General features: G+C 47.0%; 2 protein-coding genes across 4 annotated transcripts; one reads left to right on the top strand and one right to left on the bottom strand.

The window, feature by feature from the left end:
• Window positions 1–6: 6 nt before the first annotated feature.
• PSMC3IP (PSMC3 interacting protein) lies at window positions 7–4,528 on the top strand (the record flags this gene model as incomplete). Its single annotated transcript, XM_019505772.1, has 6 exons — window positions 7–207; window positions 1,015–1,126; window positions 1,311–1,456; window positions 2,276–2,329; window positions 3,718–3,777; window positions 3,977–4,528. Coding segments are annotated over 6 exons (633 nt in total), but the record flags the coding sequence as incomplete, so codon positions are not given.
• A 371-nt stretch (window positions 4,529–4,899) lies between these two features.
• MLX (MLX, MAX dimerization protein) lies at window positions 4,900–12,642 on the bottom strand. 3 transcript variants are annotated; one of them, XM_019505742.1, is made up of 8 exons: window positions 12,553–12,641; window positions 11,881–11,920; window positions 10,992–11,081; window positions 10,162–10,268; window positions 9,713–9,812; window positions 8,863–8,962; window positions 7,850–8,051; window positions 4,900–7,074 (listed from the first exon to the last, which is right to left on the bottom strand). In XM_019505742.1, exons 1-8 carry the CDS (start codon window positions 12,595–12,597, stop codon window positions 7,018–7,020), a joined length of 741 nt encoding a protein of 246 aa, XP_019361287.1. In that variant the 5' UTR covers window positions 12,598–12,641; the 3' UTR covers window positions 4,900–7,017. The 3 variants fall into 3 exon arrangements, with proteins under 3 accessions (XP_019361287.1, XP_019361295.1, XP_019361303.1); XM_019505750.1 differs by having other exon boundaries at window positions 11,881–11,917; window positions 12,553–12,618; XM_019505758.1 differs by having other exon boundaries at window positions 7,052–7,109; window positions 12,553–12,642.
• Between the last annotated feature and the right edge of the window lie 2,917 nt (window positions 12,643–15,559).

Below are 15,559 nucleotides of genomic sequence, written 5' to 3' on the forward strand. Positions count from 1 at the left end.
CGGGCCTGGGCCCGGCCCGGCCCGCGGCCCCGCTGCGTCCGGGTCCCGTCCCCACCCCGCTCTCTCTCGCACCAGGCCGTGGTGAAGGCGCTGGAGCAGCTGGCGCAGCAAGGAAAGATCAAGGAGAAGGTCTACGGGAAGCAGAAAATCTACTTCCCCGACCAGGTGACGGCGCCGCTGGGTCTCCAGAAAACGCACCTCTGTTATGTGAGGGCTGAGCTTTGCCTGTGGCCGCCTCTGCTCTTTTCTCCTCGCCTCTCCTCCTTTACACAGCTGCCCTTGCTCTTGCTGCTGCGGAGGCCCCATGGGTTGTAAGAGTGTTGATTTCCATAGCTATTCAGCGTGCAAAGTACTGTGAGACCAGAGCGTGGGCAGCATCTGGGCACAGGTGGCTTATCTGACAGCCCAGAGCAGCATGGGCTCTTGTGTGTCCCATTCAGATGGGTCAGACGTGGCCTGTCCCACTGAGCCACTTCATCCAGCACACTGGAAGTTGTGGTGGGGGGGCACCTTTGACAGTAGGGTGAGTGTAGGCTGTGTTTATGCTTATCTTATTGCCACTGCTCCTGCTGGTCACATGCAGTCTGCACCAGGCCTGTCCTGGTCTGGTCCACAACGAACCCCACAGTCCAGCTCTGGCCTGGGGCACAGCGGAGTTTGCCCCTGTTTTATATTAATTGTTAAAAATGAAGGCAGGTCACCAGCTTACTAACCTTAAATGGGCTGTTTAATGCTCTCTTTGCATCTTCTGTTAATATTAAAGAGATGCCAGTCTAACCCATTTATTAGCAATTGTTTTGCATTGTGATGAACTCCTCTGAGGTGCAGAAACACCACCCTCTGGGGAGGATCATACACTTGTGAGTGTATTGACACTTTCATGATTAATTCAGAGGTAAACGCAGTTGGAACAAAAAGATCTAAGCTCGTTATTTGCAAACGGCTTTGGTGATTGGGTGGAATATTTTCAAGAGGACTCGTTTTCTGTAATTAGCTCATTGTTTTTTGTCTCAGAATCAGTTTCCCGCAGTGAGTGATTCTGAGCTTAAGGTCTTGGACAATGAAATCTCTGATCTTTCTTCAAAAGTACAAACTCTTCAACAAAGCTGCCGCCAGATGGAATTGGGTGAGTCTGAAAGTTCTGATCCTGTGTATGTGTAGATTAGTTTTGTCTGTGAGGCCAGCATGAAGTGTGTGGTGAAACCATTATAAGACTGGAACCAGTATGGCTTGTGGCTTTGTGCAGGCACGATGCTAACTATTGCCCTCCAACTGCTGGCATTTGTGGATAACTAGCAATTCCATTCCAGAACTGAAGGATCTGAATGGCTCAATGACAACCCCAGAGATGATTAAAGAGATTGAAGAGTTAAAAAAAGATTGTGCCAATTACACGGAAAAACTGGAGAGAATTAAATCTGCAGCCAACCATGTGACTCCTGAAGAAAAAGAGAAGGTAAAGAGCTGGATCAGGCTGTGGCCCTAAGGATACCAAAGCAGAGAGCCCAGCTCAGTACTACTTGGACACTATTAAATAATCTGTAGCTTTAAAACAGCTCTAGCTCATGTTCCTGCTGATGTCACAGCTGCTATCCTCCTTAACTTGTGTAGGAGCCTGAATGCTGGGGGAGGGCAATAAATGTTTCATGGTTGACTTTTGAGTACTGAAGGATTGAAGAGGTGGTGGGAGATATCTGAAACTCCATTATGGACTATTCTCTTCTCAGTTGATGTCTAGATGCTCCTGTGTAAGATATGGCTGTGCCTCTTAATGGCATCATCTCTAGGCTCTGATGCTACCTGGCCATTCCTACTAGATGTGCTCAAGTGCTCTTCTGCCACAAGTACAGCTAACTGCAGCCTGGTAGAGGGAAAGCCAGAGCCTGAGGTCTTGGAATTGTCCTGCTCCCTAGTTGTTCTCTGCAGACAGTTCACCGTGCATGAGTTTCGTGTGGCATTTCATAGACACTCCAGAGCAACTCTTCCTTGTGAACCTTAACTTTGGGCTGCAACTAAGGCAATTTTTATTAATATAGTTCAACGTTTTCACCTGAAACTATCCACTTAAACAGTCTGCTTGGAAGCATTTCCCTCTATCAAGCAGTGACCTATATTGTCTGTACCTGGGCATCTTAATGTTAAGTAGGAATTTCACTATACCTGGGTCTGATTTTATATGCCGCTGGAAATGGTCTGCTGGCCTTATGTACACTTGGTCTTTTTGGGGAAGCTGTTGGGTTAATGTTACTCGCTCAGTCTTTTTTTTTTATTGCAGGTTTATAATGAGAGAAAGCTATACTGTAAAGAATGGAGGAGGAGGAAGAGAATGGTAGTGACTTTTTTCCCAATGTTGGTTTGATGGGTAGTAGGTGGTGGCAATGATGTGCATGAGGTGATGTTATATTATCATGGGGGAAGGTGCTTGTTGTTGAATGACATGTGCAACAGCCCTGAACTTAGTGTTAGCCAGCTCCAGCTTCCTTTAGTAGCCTGCCAGCTGTGAAGGGAACTGGAAAATCTAACCAAGGACCAGCAGTTGAGAGAACCTCAGAACCTGCTTATCTTGAAGTAGTAATACTTGGGACTTCTCTGGTGCCATTCCAGATGGCAAAATTGGTTCAAACAATGCCACATCCCCTTTTCTAATGGTGTTGCAAGCTAGCTTCCATTACCAGCTCTGTAGGGTTGGAAGTGCTAACAGGTATCTGAGAGAACAGATCTTGGAAGTCAGAGGTCAAAAGAACTATAGTCTTTTAGGGTACCAGTGTTTAACTTCATTGACTCAAATACTCAGTTGGGGTATTAACAGCGAGGCAAACCTCCAAACCAGCATCTTTGGTTTTCCAGGGACAACTTATTTTGTCACTTGCTAGGGTCAGCTTGTTTGGGGGTTTTAGTTCTTTAGTTCCTCCTAAATGCATCAATGTGTGATTTGCAAAGAAAGCAAATAATCAGCACCTAGTGTCTTGAAATGTATAAGGGAAGAAGAGCCTTCTAGTTGTTTGGTAGTCATTTCCTTGTAGTGTCTATTAACCCATAGCCACACTTGAGTGCTTAACTTGACATTTCCCCACATGTGCTGGAGTCCTCCTGGGAACATGCAAAACTCTCTAAACCTTTTGGTTCAGAGATGATACCTTTTTATTAGACCAACTAAGAAATCACACAAAAATTACTTTTCTTTACAAGCTTTTGGGCACACATGCCCTTCTTCAGGCTGAGGGAAAATTAAGGATGGTAAAAGTCCCCTTAGGTAGAAAATAAACATCTTCATTTTGCACAGAGGAAGCTGAAGATGGATGTATGTTTCTCTGGGTCCATAAGAGTTCCTTTGTGAGAGTTGCTCTTTGATGTGCAGATAAGGCAGGAGTTTCTTCCCTGGTGGTGTCAGATAGCAAAAAGGCAGGGAGGTGTAGAAATCTTTCTTTCTTGTTTAAGCAATGAAGTTTATAATTCAAAAATAGGCTAAAATATGGCATCTTCCATGTTTCAGGGATGTATTTGGTAGACATGTCTGAGACCAACATGGCTACCAAATACATCCCTGGGAATATACAAAGTAGAGTTCTTACCCTGGGAAGCCTCCATCCTTTTGATGACTCGGGGCACCTATTTACTGTATTTTTGAAAGAGTATAGCGAGACTCTCCAGATGTGATTTTTAAATGTTTGTATTGACTGAAGAAGCATAACTGATTCTTAACTACTGTTTTGCCAGGCAACTGAACTACTCGATGCAATTCTGGAAGGCTATCCCAAAAGCAAGAAACAGTTCTTTGTAAGTACAAAGACATCTGTGCTCCTGACTAGTCTTAAACTTTGAAGGTATCTGTTCTTGGTGGCGTATATTTGTTTCAAGTGACGTAACTGTGAGCAAGTCCCTGAAGGGAACTTTTTTTCTGAATTCAGATGTTGCTGCACAGCAAGTAAACTCCCCTTCCAGTCCTTGGTAAAGAAGCTATGTTATTCTTCTGCAGGAGGAAGTTGGAATAGAAACGGATGAGGACCACAATGTGACTCTGCCAGCAGCTGTCTGAGCAGCTGATGGAAACCTCTGCTCCAGGGAAAAGAACTAGCCAGCACGGAGCACAATGGGCGCTGGTTCTGAAACTCTCAATCATCTGCAGGGTTTGGTTTTGTCCTGCATCTTTTATGTATGTTTGTTTTAAAATGCTTTGCAATCTGGAAGGCAGTTAGAGGGGATAGGACCAAAGGCATGATCTCGCATGCAGAAGAGTCCATTATTTTTTCTACCCTTCATTGCAATGGGCAGTTGAGCCAGTGTGGCTGAAGCGTTGTGTGGGAGAAGACTATTTTTACTGTTGATTTGCCACCACATAGGTGTTCTAGTAAAAGGGAGGAGAGGTGTGTCTAGGAAAGACTAAATAAACCAGTTGTTTGTTACACTTGCAGAGAGCTGTACTGACACCTCAGTGTATTTAATAGTGAGCAGGGACTGCTTCCCATGATGTGTACCATGCCGTAATGCTATACACAGGAGTATAATTCATTAAACACTGTGCTTCTCATTTTAGCTGTGCTTCCCTTCAGTGATACACCACCCTCTTCTAATGTCCCCATGTCTAATGCTGCATGTTCTGGTAGTATGGGAGAGGCTTCTCAGTTAATCTGGGGTTTTGGGAGCCTTGGTTCCTGATGGATAGGGTGTAGTTTGGCCTAAATGACACTCAAAATAGTAACACATACTTGGATGGGGAGATCATGCCACCACTTCAGAGCAGGTGGACGTGGGTGATTCTAATACAGAAGCCTGAACAGCAACTGTCAAAATGGGCATCCAAATATCACCTAGTTGCTTTTGGAAAAATAGTTCTACCCTGTGATCCCAGGTAGAAGATCCTAATTACTCAGTAGTGGAAGAAAACAAGGAGAGGAATAATTAAAACATTTAGCAAAATTTATTATAATTATTTTTCACGATAGAAAAATATTTCATTTCCATTTGTGAGGTCTGCAAAAGCCCAAGGTTCTTCCACACAAGAAAGCTGGCTGCTTCTGAAGGAGGCTCAGAAGAGATTAACACGTCACTATCATTAACAGTAAAGCACTGCCTATTGCTTCAAACAAGATATTTTCTCACAGCACAGCAATGGACACACAGTTCTGTAATGCAGCCATATTGTTAATGGCCCTCATGGTGTGTAATTCTTTTTAAACAGTTGTGTGTGCCATTGCAAGGAGTTAGACTCTTTAGGGGTCTATGCTGTGTCTTCACTAAAAAAGGGACATTCAATGCAAGGCTTGTAGAAATGATTCTTTTACTAAAATCCAAGACTGACAGTAATTTTTCCTTTACTAAATTTCAATAGAAAGAGTGGTTTAAACACTATCTTTCTGCTTCCGTGTTTAAAGCAACTAGCCTGACACTGAAAGCCTACCTTTATTGCTACAGAATTCAAAGAGAAAGAAATGCAAAATTGTTACTGCTATTAATTTGAGCATGGTGGTAGGAATATGATCATCGGCAAGCGTATTCTGTAAGAGCCACTTCAGGATAATCCTAATCCTTTCACTCTGTCTGGGCGAACAAGAACTATTGCTTTGGTAGTAGACAGCTGCCAAGTATCTGCCATAGATATGACTGTTAGAGCAGTGGGTGTCTGGCTAAAGTCTGTCCCAGAAAAAGTATTTGGCTGCAAAACTCAAGTTAATAACACTTCAGTCTGACTTCCTTGACTTACAAAAGGCAAGAGGTATTTTTTTAAAATATAAAATTACACTTCTAAACAAAAGCAGATTAAGATTGACAGCAGCTCTGCTACATGTACCATTCTTTTTCCCCATACATTGTGACTCTCAGAAACACAAGTCAGATGAAACCAGAGATCTTTCAGCAGTTGAACTGAGATGGCAAGAGAAGCCTGTACAGAAAACTGTACTCCTATTTCACTGTGAAGGAAACATGGCTAGAGTGGGAAAGGTCAGTTAGCAGCTGTCCCAGAGGAGCCCTACACCATCCATATCTGCCCAGTGGGGAGAGGCAGCTTCTATGCAGTTTTGTATTAAGACCCTCTCGTTACAGCAGGATTTGGCGAACCCCACCTAGCTTGCTTTTTGTGGTCTTTCTGAAAGTTCTGCACAAATAAGTAAGTGATCCTCTGTCCCATGGCTAGATTAAATAACCAAACTGTTATAGAAGAAAGCAGTGGCCTGTCTCTGGGAAGCTAGTATCAGCTGCTACAGAAGCTGTCAAAGTTTGCAGTGATGAGAGACCCTGCTTCCAGGGAAGCTTATTCTTAACCCTCCTTAGTGGAAGTCAGCTTCTTTCCTGGACTGCCAGGCTGATTCACATCCTTTGTCTTGGGGTCTAGAATTTGAGAGTTGCTTTGCTTCCATTCACATGCTTTTAAAGTCCTGCAGTGTAATGGCTGGATGTAAGTGTAATGTAATGCAACACAAATTCTCACTCTCGCTGCCTCTTTATCTCAAACTCTACAGCGTCAAGGTACTCACTGAATAACAAACTGTAGAGTATGATACTTAAGGTTGGCATCTTACTGGTTTGAAAGTCTAAAAGGCAGGAAGTGCTGTGTGGTCCAGGCAACAGTTACACTACAGGCATTGCCACCAGAACAGAATAGGTAATCTGAAGGCTACAGAGCTGACTCTCATCCCATCACTTTAGCTCCTGTAGCTGGTACAGGCTAGACCTACTCACTCCCGCACAATCCTGGCCCAGAGACCCTCTCCTTCCTTGTGACAAGGAGGATTGTATTTAACAGATATGTCTTCCTTTCTCTGCTGACTCAGTCCCTACAGATACTTTGGTGATACAGACTGACAGTATCTGTGGAGAAGACATGCACTTACATGCCCAGTTTTGGTTTCATAGTTAATGCAATAAATAATCCAGAGAAAAACTTTACAAATAACCACAAGGGAAACAGACCAGCTTTTCCTGGAACCTGCTCCTCTCTCAGCTGAGTGGTGCCCCACACTTCTGTAGCCTGGTAAGAGGAAGAAAGCTCATGCCACTGGGGCACCACAGGGAGCGCAGTCAATAGAGCTGACTCTTTAGTTGATGCAGAACCCCGATCACAATATCCCGCAAGGTCTGAGGAGAGTAAGGAGGAGGCAGGATCAGCCATTCTGTAGAAACAACAGTGTTCCCTTTGGGTAGGCTTCCCCAGGTACTAGTGTAAGATGTGCCAAGGCACTCTCTTGAGGGCAGCCAGGCTGACTGCAGAGCTGCAGCCAAGTCTGACAAGCATATCATTGGTACAGGAACAAACAACAATATGCTTGGTGAGGTATGTGGCTTTGGTGCCTCAATACTGCTGGGAACCTGAGGCCCATTAGTCTGTATCAGACCAAGTTCCTATCCTATCTGACTGGGTACATACTAACTTCTTAAAGGAATTGACTGGGCAGCTGTAGCACCAACATCTCCCAGGAAAAGATTCTTCCTAGTCTCCAGTGGAAAGAAGTTGGCATGTGCCCTGAAGCAAAAGTGCTAATTGCTTTCCCTTGCTCCCCCGGACTTGCTATTTGTTTGCCTTCCAAGTGGTGACGCAGGTATGGGATGCCACATCCAGGAAAGGCCTGTCATTAAACAGACCAAGATCTCTGCTTCTGGTGGCTGCTTGAGCACTCTGAGCTGTCCCAATGATACCCAGATAGTGAATCCAGAGACCACGAAAACAGATAGAATTAACATACACTGTTCAATCTGCATTGCTTTGCATTTGCCAATATCTATTACTGTTATTTAGATTTATATCCCACCCCCTAACCTAGAAAATCTCAGGGTGATTTATAATAAGCTACAGATGCTTGGCCTTCCAAAGTTCCCCTGCCTATTACACTGACTGTGGCTCTCTGATCCTTACCTGTGGTTTGCAATGCTCCTCAATCCAGCTGAAGACGCATGCTGAAAGTTCCTGAAAACTTGCTACCGAGATGGAGGCATTAAACGACTGGAACAAAGAATCCATGATGCCTTGGAAAACATTAAACTTGACTTGGTCAGACACCTGGTCTTTCCCCTCATTGGGGTTATCCTGGTGAGCTTTGACAATCTGCTCATAGTTTCTGAAATGCACCAAAAAAGTCCGATTAAAATGGCAGGCCTGGGGAGCCAGCACTTGCATGACATACTTTCCACATTTAGGTTACATGAGTTAGGGAGGTGCCTCTGGAAGTGCTCCACTGTCCTCTGAAGCAGTGGTCTCCAAACTTTTTTGATCGCACACCCCTATCAGTAAAAAATTTTTGAGCACGCACCCCCAATATATGTATATTTATATAAATATACATCTAAATAGAAGTTCTAATATTTTCTTCCTGCACCCCAATGAACCATCTTGTGCACCCCACTTTGGAGAGCACTGCTCTGAAGGGCCTTTGTTTTGCTTATAAGATTAAAGCTGCTTGTATGGCTAAGGCAAAAGATCTTGGAGTTGAGCTCATGTAGAGAAAGGGAGCATCTACATGAGACATTTGCTGTAGTTGCCTAATTAGTTCCACAGTAAATGTTGCAGTGTCTACACATGCAGCCCTGTTAGGCTGCAGGAAACTAATAAACTTTGCAGCAGGTTAATACTTGTAAATACAACTACTGTTCTGCTACAGGCAAAGAAATGGAGACCCTTCCTTTTGTATAGGATGGGAGGCCAGTAGCAGACTGTGTTTTTGTCCTGAGTCAAGAGTCCCTTGCTCAGGTCATGCTCCTCCCACTACCATCTGTTATCAAGTTCAGCTTGTTGACAACCAGCCCTAAGATGGACATGCAAGAAGAAAAGGGTGCCAGGCTCTATTTATAAGAGTCCATGACAGTGTCTCCAACTTCCAGGGCCCTGCAGGCAAGGGAGGGAGGCAAAGGTGGGGGAGGAAAGTTCCTTACACTTTCATGATCTTCAAGGCCATGACATCTTTCCTGAGTGTTGAAACTTCCTCCTCCTGTTTCTTCTTCTCCTTGTGCAGGAACTGAATATAGTCAATGGCTAAAGACCAAAGGGATGACAGTGGATTTAGGAAAACTCAAGCAAGCAGAGTCCAGAGGCCACTGCATCCTGTTTCTCCTCAGGAGGAACAGATGCTAGAGTCCTGTCAGGATTAAACCACTGCACTGTCATCTCTGTAGGCCTTGCATATTCAAACTGACAAGTAGCCAGTCTTCTCTGGTTTCAAAGAGGCATTTGCTAAAATGCTTCACTTTGCAGAGGGAGACCCAGGTCCAGAGAAGGGGGAGCAGTGTGCTCTGTCAAACACCTGGCGGTCAAGGTGGACCAAGCGGTAATCTGCTCTCAGCACTTAGTTCAACCTCCTCCCTCAACCCAAGTGATTTAGATACCCTTAAGCTACAATAAGAAACATTGAGGAGGGAGGCAACTGGCCTCAGACCAAATGACAATTGATACTGCTGTACATTTGAACCCCTTACTGCAAAGTTGTTTGTGCAGAAGTGTTTTGGGGCAAGAGCTTGGGAGAGTTAAACTGCAGAGCCAGCTGAGAGAAGCAGCAGGTAGCAGAATGCTGAGCAAGTCCTGGGAAAAACAGTAACAGCAGTTCAAAGTCCAAAGATGGAGGGTGGAGGACTATAATGCAAGTAGGGACATCCCTTGCCTCACTGCAGTCTAGTTCTGGATGGCTGGTGTCCCACTCAGTGGTTGCAGGAGCATGAACTCCCAGCACAGATGCAATGTGATGCAGTGGTTAGGTAGGAATGTGCCCCCTCTCTGCCCCCAACTCACTTTTCTGCAAGACAATGGCTTTGCTCAGCTTCTGGGAGCCAAGGGAGAAATCTTGCTGCTGGCATGTAGGCACAATAGCCTGCAAGTCATCGTAGCCTTTCTGTTCAAGAGGAAGAGATGATGTTACAGGTGTTTTTAAATTAAACCACATGACAAAAGGGCAGTGGCCAAGTAGGTGCTCTCATAAGGTGCCAAAGTCCCAGCTGTCTCTCCAGTTCCTTCATATGACATCTAGGGTGCAGTTACTAAGGGCTGATAACCTGGCCCCAGTAAACCAAATGTTTAGGGGCACATTGACTGTAATAACTAAAAAAATATGGGTGTCCTGATGTGGGAGAAATAAGAATGCTGATACCACAGGATGCCCGGGTTATAGATATGTGACAAAAGGAAGAGACCACCTTTATTCCCACCCAACAGAACAGTCTGATTAGCTGCTCTGATGTTACCTTGATGGCATCCCTTCTCTTCTGCTCTGCCTGGGTGTGTGCACGCCTGCGCCGGTCTTTGTATGACTCTTTATAGGCTTCTTGGTGATAATCGCTGTCTTCATCATCTACAATGGAAGAAGAGTCACTGTGTCAGAGACAACTCAGGAGCTTTTGGAGCCTAGGAAGCAGAGGCAGACATGCAGCTGCACGTGCAGAGGTAATGGGGGGGCATGCTCTTCCTGGAATCATTTTATGCACTCTGGTCCAGACCCAGACCCAATTACTGACTGGGTAGACAAGCTGCAAATAGGGCACAAACAAGGCAAAGATGAACCTCCCAGCGCCATTGCAGGTCTGTTGGCAGCTGCCTACACCAGAGCATGGTGTGAGTAGCCAGCTGGGCAACACATTTTTGCCAAAGCCCCTGGCTAATGTAGGCAGGATTCTCATGAGAAGCTCTCTTGGGCATTAAAGCAGGAAGCTGGAGTCCAAGGTCTTTTTCTTTCAGAGGGCAGGTGCTCAGTACTCTCTTGATGGTATTTCTGTTAGCCAGGCCATTTTTTCATACTAGCTCTTCTCCTTGCCCCAAGTCAGGAGTGCCTTATCAAACTGTCTCATTGGAAACTGCGACATCTTCCTGGTGCTCCCCACCATCTTCCTTCCCTGAATGCAAGACTTATGCTCAAGCTGGCAAGGGAAGCAGCTGCGATTGCATGTGAGCAGCTTTTGCTGGAGGAGAACACATGTTAGAAATAAGTGAGAAAGAGCACCAAAAGCATCTTAAGTGCTGGACAAGTTGAGGGAGGGACTAACCTACAGACAGGGAGAAGGGACACCATGGCCCTTACCTGTATTGGGGACAGAGGAGGCACTAGTGGAGCCAATGCTGTTTGCTCGTGATACTATGCTTCCCTTTCTACTGCTTTCCACAAAGAGTGCTGGAAGAGAAAATACTGGTCATGCATGAAGCAGTGAACTGAGCAAGTATCTCAAATCCCAGGGGATGTTCCAAATGGATACAGTGTGGTGCTCAGCTCAGGTGGGTAAAGCACAGGGTAGCCAGCTATAAGAATTAGTATCTGTTTGCTGTTGTAGGTGTTTTGTGGATTTGGCAACAAGTGGACAGCAAAGATTTTTCAGGAGCTGTGAAGGAACCAGCTAAACCCCAAGGGGATTCACTGTAATCTTTAACATGGACAAAACACGCAAGCTGGGAAGCTTATTCAGCAGGTATCTGGCAAGTACTCTGCATGCCTCTGATTAAAGGGAGATATTAGTCCTGCTTTAAAAAGCTGAGAATATGGCGAGACATCATCAGATTAGAGACTGTGTGTTTTAAAAATAACTTCCCACCCAGCACCACTCAGCCTGGGTGTGATCACTCAAACTGCAGTGACAGCAGATCTCAAGCTTCCTTCTCCCTACGTTCCAGTTGTTACTTACACGTTTTGGCTTGCACTGCTGTCCCAGAGCTAGACAAAAACATCCATTTATCATTCTTTACACGTTCAAATCATCCCTTTCTCTTAATTTAAACCCTCCCTTAAATTTTAATCCATGCACCACTTATATTTACAAAACCTACATTCCGCACATATTATTCTTTGCACTAAGTTTCCAGCGTTAAAATGATGCAGGCAACTGGAGTGCTCTGCCTGTTTTGTCTATGCTCTCTTGTTTGGCAACAGCAGAGTTGACCTGACAATATTTGAAAGAGGAATGCACAGAGCTACTTACGAGCCTCCAGTCCATTGTCGCTGTACACACAGTCCACCTGGTGTGTTGCCAGATGACAGTATAAGCAAAAGGGAAGGGAAGAGAAAAAAAGCCAGCCAGTGAGTAAGGCAGTTTCCTCTTTTGCGCAATCAACTATCACGCCACCATGTATCAGCAACAGAAGTAGCCCATGGACTGTCGTCTCCCCACAGCCCGCTCTGCAAAACAGCTGCTCTCTCAAACAAGGCTGCTGCACAATTTGCTATGCCTGTGCTGCCAGGCAGCACACCAGGCACTTCCTTGTTTTACTGCAGTTTATTCTGGGAACCTGCGGGCAGGCCTTGAGAGGGATGCACACTGAGACTAATGGGAGGGGCTGGGCACTGTGCACTTGTGTCTGCACCGAGATGACTGGCCGACAACCCCCCTATTATTTGCTTCATATGATTACATTATTATTTGCTGCTTAGGCAGATGGCCGTGCCCGACGCTCCCCAGGGCTGGAAGGTGCCTCGCTGCCTCCAGCGCCCTCCATCCCCGTGCTGAGGCGGCGCCTGCCTGCGGGTCCCCGGGCCTGGCCGCGCCGCCTCGTGGCGGGGGCCCGGAGCGGGGACAGCGGGATCCCGCCCCAGCAGCCAAGCTCCCACCCGCTTTTCGTCCCGTCCCGGCCACCGTCCAACCCCCGAGACTCACTTTTCCCCACGGGTCCTCGGCCGCGGCGCCTAGCGGCTCCGCCATCTTCCCGCTGCCTCGTCATGTGATTCCAGAAGCGCCAGCCAATCGTAGCATCCGCTGGCTTCGTGGGGCGGCACTTCCGGGAGCCGCCTCTCACGGCCGCGGGGGCCGATGGGAGTTGTAGTTTGGCTGCGGATGACGGGATCAGCTGTGGGGCCGCTCTACCCTGCCGCTGCCCCTCAGTTGCTTCCCCGCCCGGCCGCTTGCTTTAACTTACGCCAATGAAGCCCTGCATGCTTTTGCCTCCATCCTAAACGGAGCTCTGTAGCTCTAAGCCCCTGGCAGAGTCCAGCGCTTCCAGAGTCTCTCTAGCTGCAGAAAGCTTGTGCTGTGTTATGTGAGGAGCAGGGTTCCAGGTTTCCACCGATTTAAAAATAATCCCCAACTTTAGGGTAAAAAAAAGGAACCCCAAATCCACATTTTTCCATGATTTAAATGAAACACCACTGATATATATAGAAAGAGAGAGAGAGTTATCTATCTATCTATCTATCTATCTATCTATCTATCTATCAGTGGTGTTTCATTTAAATAACGGAAAAATGTGGATTTAGGGTTTCTTTTTTCAACTGAAAATTGGGGGTTCTTTTTAAATCAGAGGAAACCAGGATCTCTGGGGCTGGGGCACCTGGCGGCCCATGCTCCCCGTCGCAAATTTCTAGGCTGGCCCATGCTGTTCTGTTACGTGTCCCCTTCATGCCTCCCCCTGCTGTCCTGCAGCCTCATCTCCTTCAGCCCAGATTTGCTCGACCACACGTGGAACTTGGCGGGAGCCACCGGCAGCAGATGCACGGCTCTGTGAAACAGGCGTGTGTCACCGTGCCAGTGCTCTATGAGGGAGCGATGTCACAGTGCTTAGCCGGCTTGCACCCACACTGCAAGTGTTGGCTCAGGACACCAGACTGCAGAGAGCCATACGGCTGCACTTGCAAGGGCTGTCCCACATGGGAAGGGTCCAGCAGATCAGCCTGCACTAGCCAAGAGCAACTCTCCCTTATAGTTTCATAGTTTCATAGTTCATAGATTTAGGGTCAGAAGGGACCTAGTAGATCTTCTAGCCCGACCCCCCGCCGGGGCGGGAGAACAACAAAACCCCAAAAAGAGAAACGGGACTCAAATGAGTCCAGCCAGGTAGGCATCCAGCCTCTTCTTAAAGACCCCCAGGGTAGGGGCCAGCACCACTTCCCTTGGAAGTTGGTTCCAGCTCCTAGCCGCCCTAACTGTGAAGTAGTTTTTGCGGATGTCCAATCTATACCTCCTCTCCATCAACTTGTGCCCATTACTCCTTGTTATGCCAGCGGGCGCTAGGGGAAACAGCGTCTCCCCCAAACCCTTCTGGTCCCCCCTAGTGAGTTTATAGACGGTCACCAGGTCCCCCCTCAGCCTTCTCTTGTGGAGGCTGAATAGGTTCAGGTCCCGCAGTCTCTCACTGTAGGGTCTGCCCTGTTGTCCCCGGATCATGCGGGTGGCCCTCCTCTGGACCCTCTCCATATTGTCCACATCCCTCTTGAAATGGGGCGCACAGAACTGGACACAATACTCCAGCTGTGGCCTGACCAGTGTCGCATAGAGGGGGAGGATCACCTCTTTGGCTCTACTCGAGATGCACCTGTGGATGCACGACAAGGTCCGGTTAGCCCTGCCAACCATGACCTCGCATTGTCGGCCCATGTTCATCTTGGAGTCAATAATGACTCCAAGATCTCTTTCTGCCTCCGTGCTCTCAAGTAGGGAGTTCCCCATTGTGTAAGTGTGCTGCTGGTTCCTACTGCCCAAGTGCAGCACCCTGCACTTGTCCGTATTGAAACGCATCCTGTTCCTGTTAGCCCACCCCTGTAACCTATCCAGATCCCTCTGCAATCTCTCACTCCCTGCTAGTGTGCTCATCTCCGCCCAAATTTTGGTGTCATCAGCGAATTTAAACAGGTTACTTTCCACCCTTGATCTGGTTTATCTCTTTAGAGCACTGGTGGGCTACTATACTAAGGTGCTACTATACTAAGCCACCCACTTCACTGTGCCAGGCCCCAAACCATGCTTTGGGAGTCTCCATGTCTGGCCATCCCCCTTCCTGGAGCACACCCACAAGCCTGGGGTAACGTTGCCACCACTTGGGCACTGGTCTCTGTTAAGGCTCTTTGCAGCCTGGGGTACACAGACACAGCCAGCTTTGGGGGTGCTTGGTCCCTTGGTAATATCTCTGGGTGCTCCTTATAGCCTGAAGCTTCCTAGGATAATCTCAGGTAGGACCATGTTATTTAATAAACAGCCAAACTCCCCTCAGCTCAGCCGAGCAAAGACAGCAAAAAGGCTTGTCTCTCCCCTCTTCCCTCAAGAGTACACAGCCAGGTGAGCTGTAACAGATAGCTTTATTGACCAGACATGGAGACAATGGGGGAGGGGTACAGGACAAAGGAATATTAAAGGAAAATGCCTTGAGTAAAACAGAATCAATTGAGCCTTTCAAATAAGGGCTTGTGGCCCTTTTAACATAGAGCTGAAAACTTAGTTCTAAACTAATAGCCAAATTCCAGATTTTTACTTACAAATCTTCCAGAGAGTCTCTCTCTCATGGAGGCACATCCTTCTGTGTCTGTGTTCCCAAAATGACTGCCTGTCTCCTTCCCAAAATGCCCGCTTCAGGACAAAGGAAGAGCAAGCTCCCCCAGCCCTAGAAATTTTTACAGCCCAGTCACCTAGGTGACCAGGTTGACCAAAACAGGAAAAAGCAGAGGGACCTGGGCTGTCCTAATACAGAGGTGAGGCAGACTGAGGAGGATTTCTTCACACAGCAAGATCCAGCTTATAGAGCTGTATCATCTGGCCCATGGGGCTCCCCATGGGTCCAGAAACTTGGCAGCAGAGAAGCAGTGGTAGTGTTAATTGCCATGGCTCTGGCAACTGGAGGAAGAAGGGGGAGCCCAGAGAATCTACTGCGACTGCAGCTGGATGGATGGAAGGAGCA

The sequence above is a fragment of the Gavialis gangeticus genome, unplaced genomic scaffold (assembly GCF_001723915.1).
Source record: "Gavialis gangeticus isolate Ggan-Ray unplaced genomic scaffold, GavGan_comp1, whole genome shotgun sequence".
Taxonomy (NCBI): domain Eukaryota; kingdom Metazoa; phylum Chordata; order Crocodylia; family Gavialidae; genus Gavialis; species Gavialis gangeticus.

Coding starts and splice junctions, on each gene's coding strand:
- MLX (XM_019505742.1), bottom strand. CDS start 12,597: ATGGCGGAGCCGCTAGGCGCCGCGGCCGAGGACCCGTGGGGAAAA. Junction 11,082..11,880: donor CGACAATGGACTGGAGGCTC/GTAAGTAGCTCT, acceptor TTTCTCTTCCAG/CACTCTTTGTGGAAAGCAGT. Junction 9,813..10,161: donor AGAGAAGGGATGCCATCAAG/GTAACATCAGAG, acceptor CCTCTTGAACAG/AAAGGCTACGATGACTTGCA.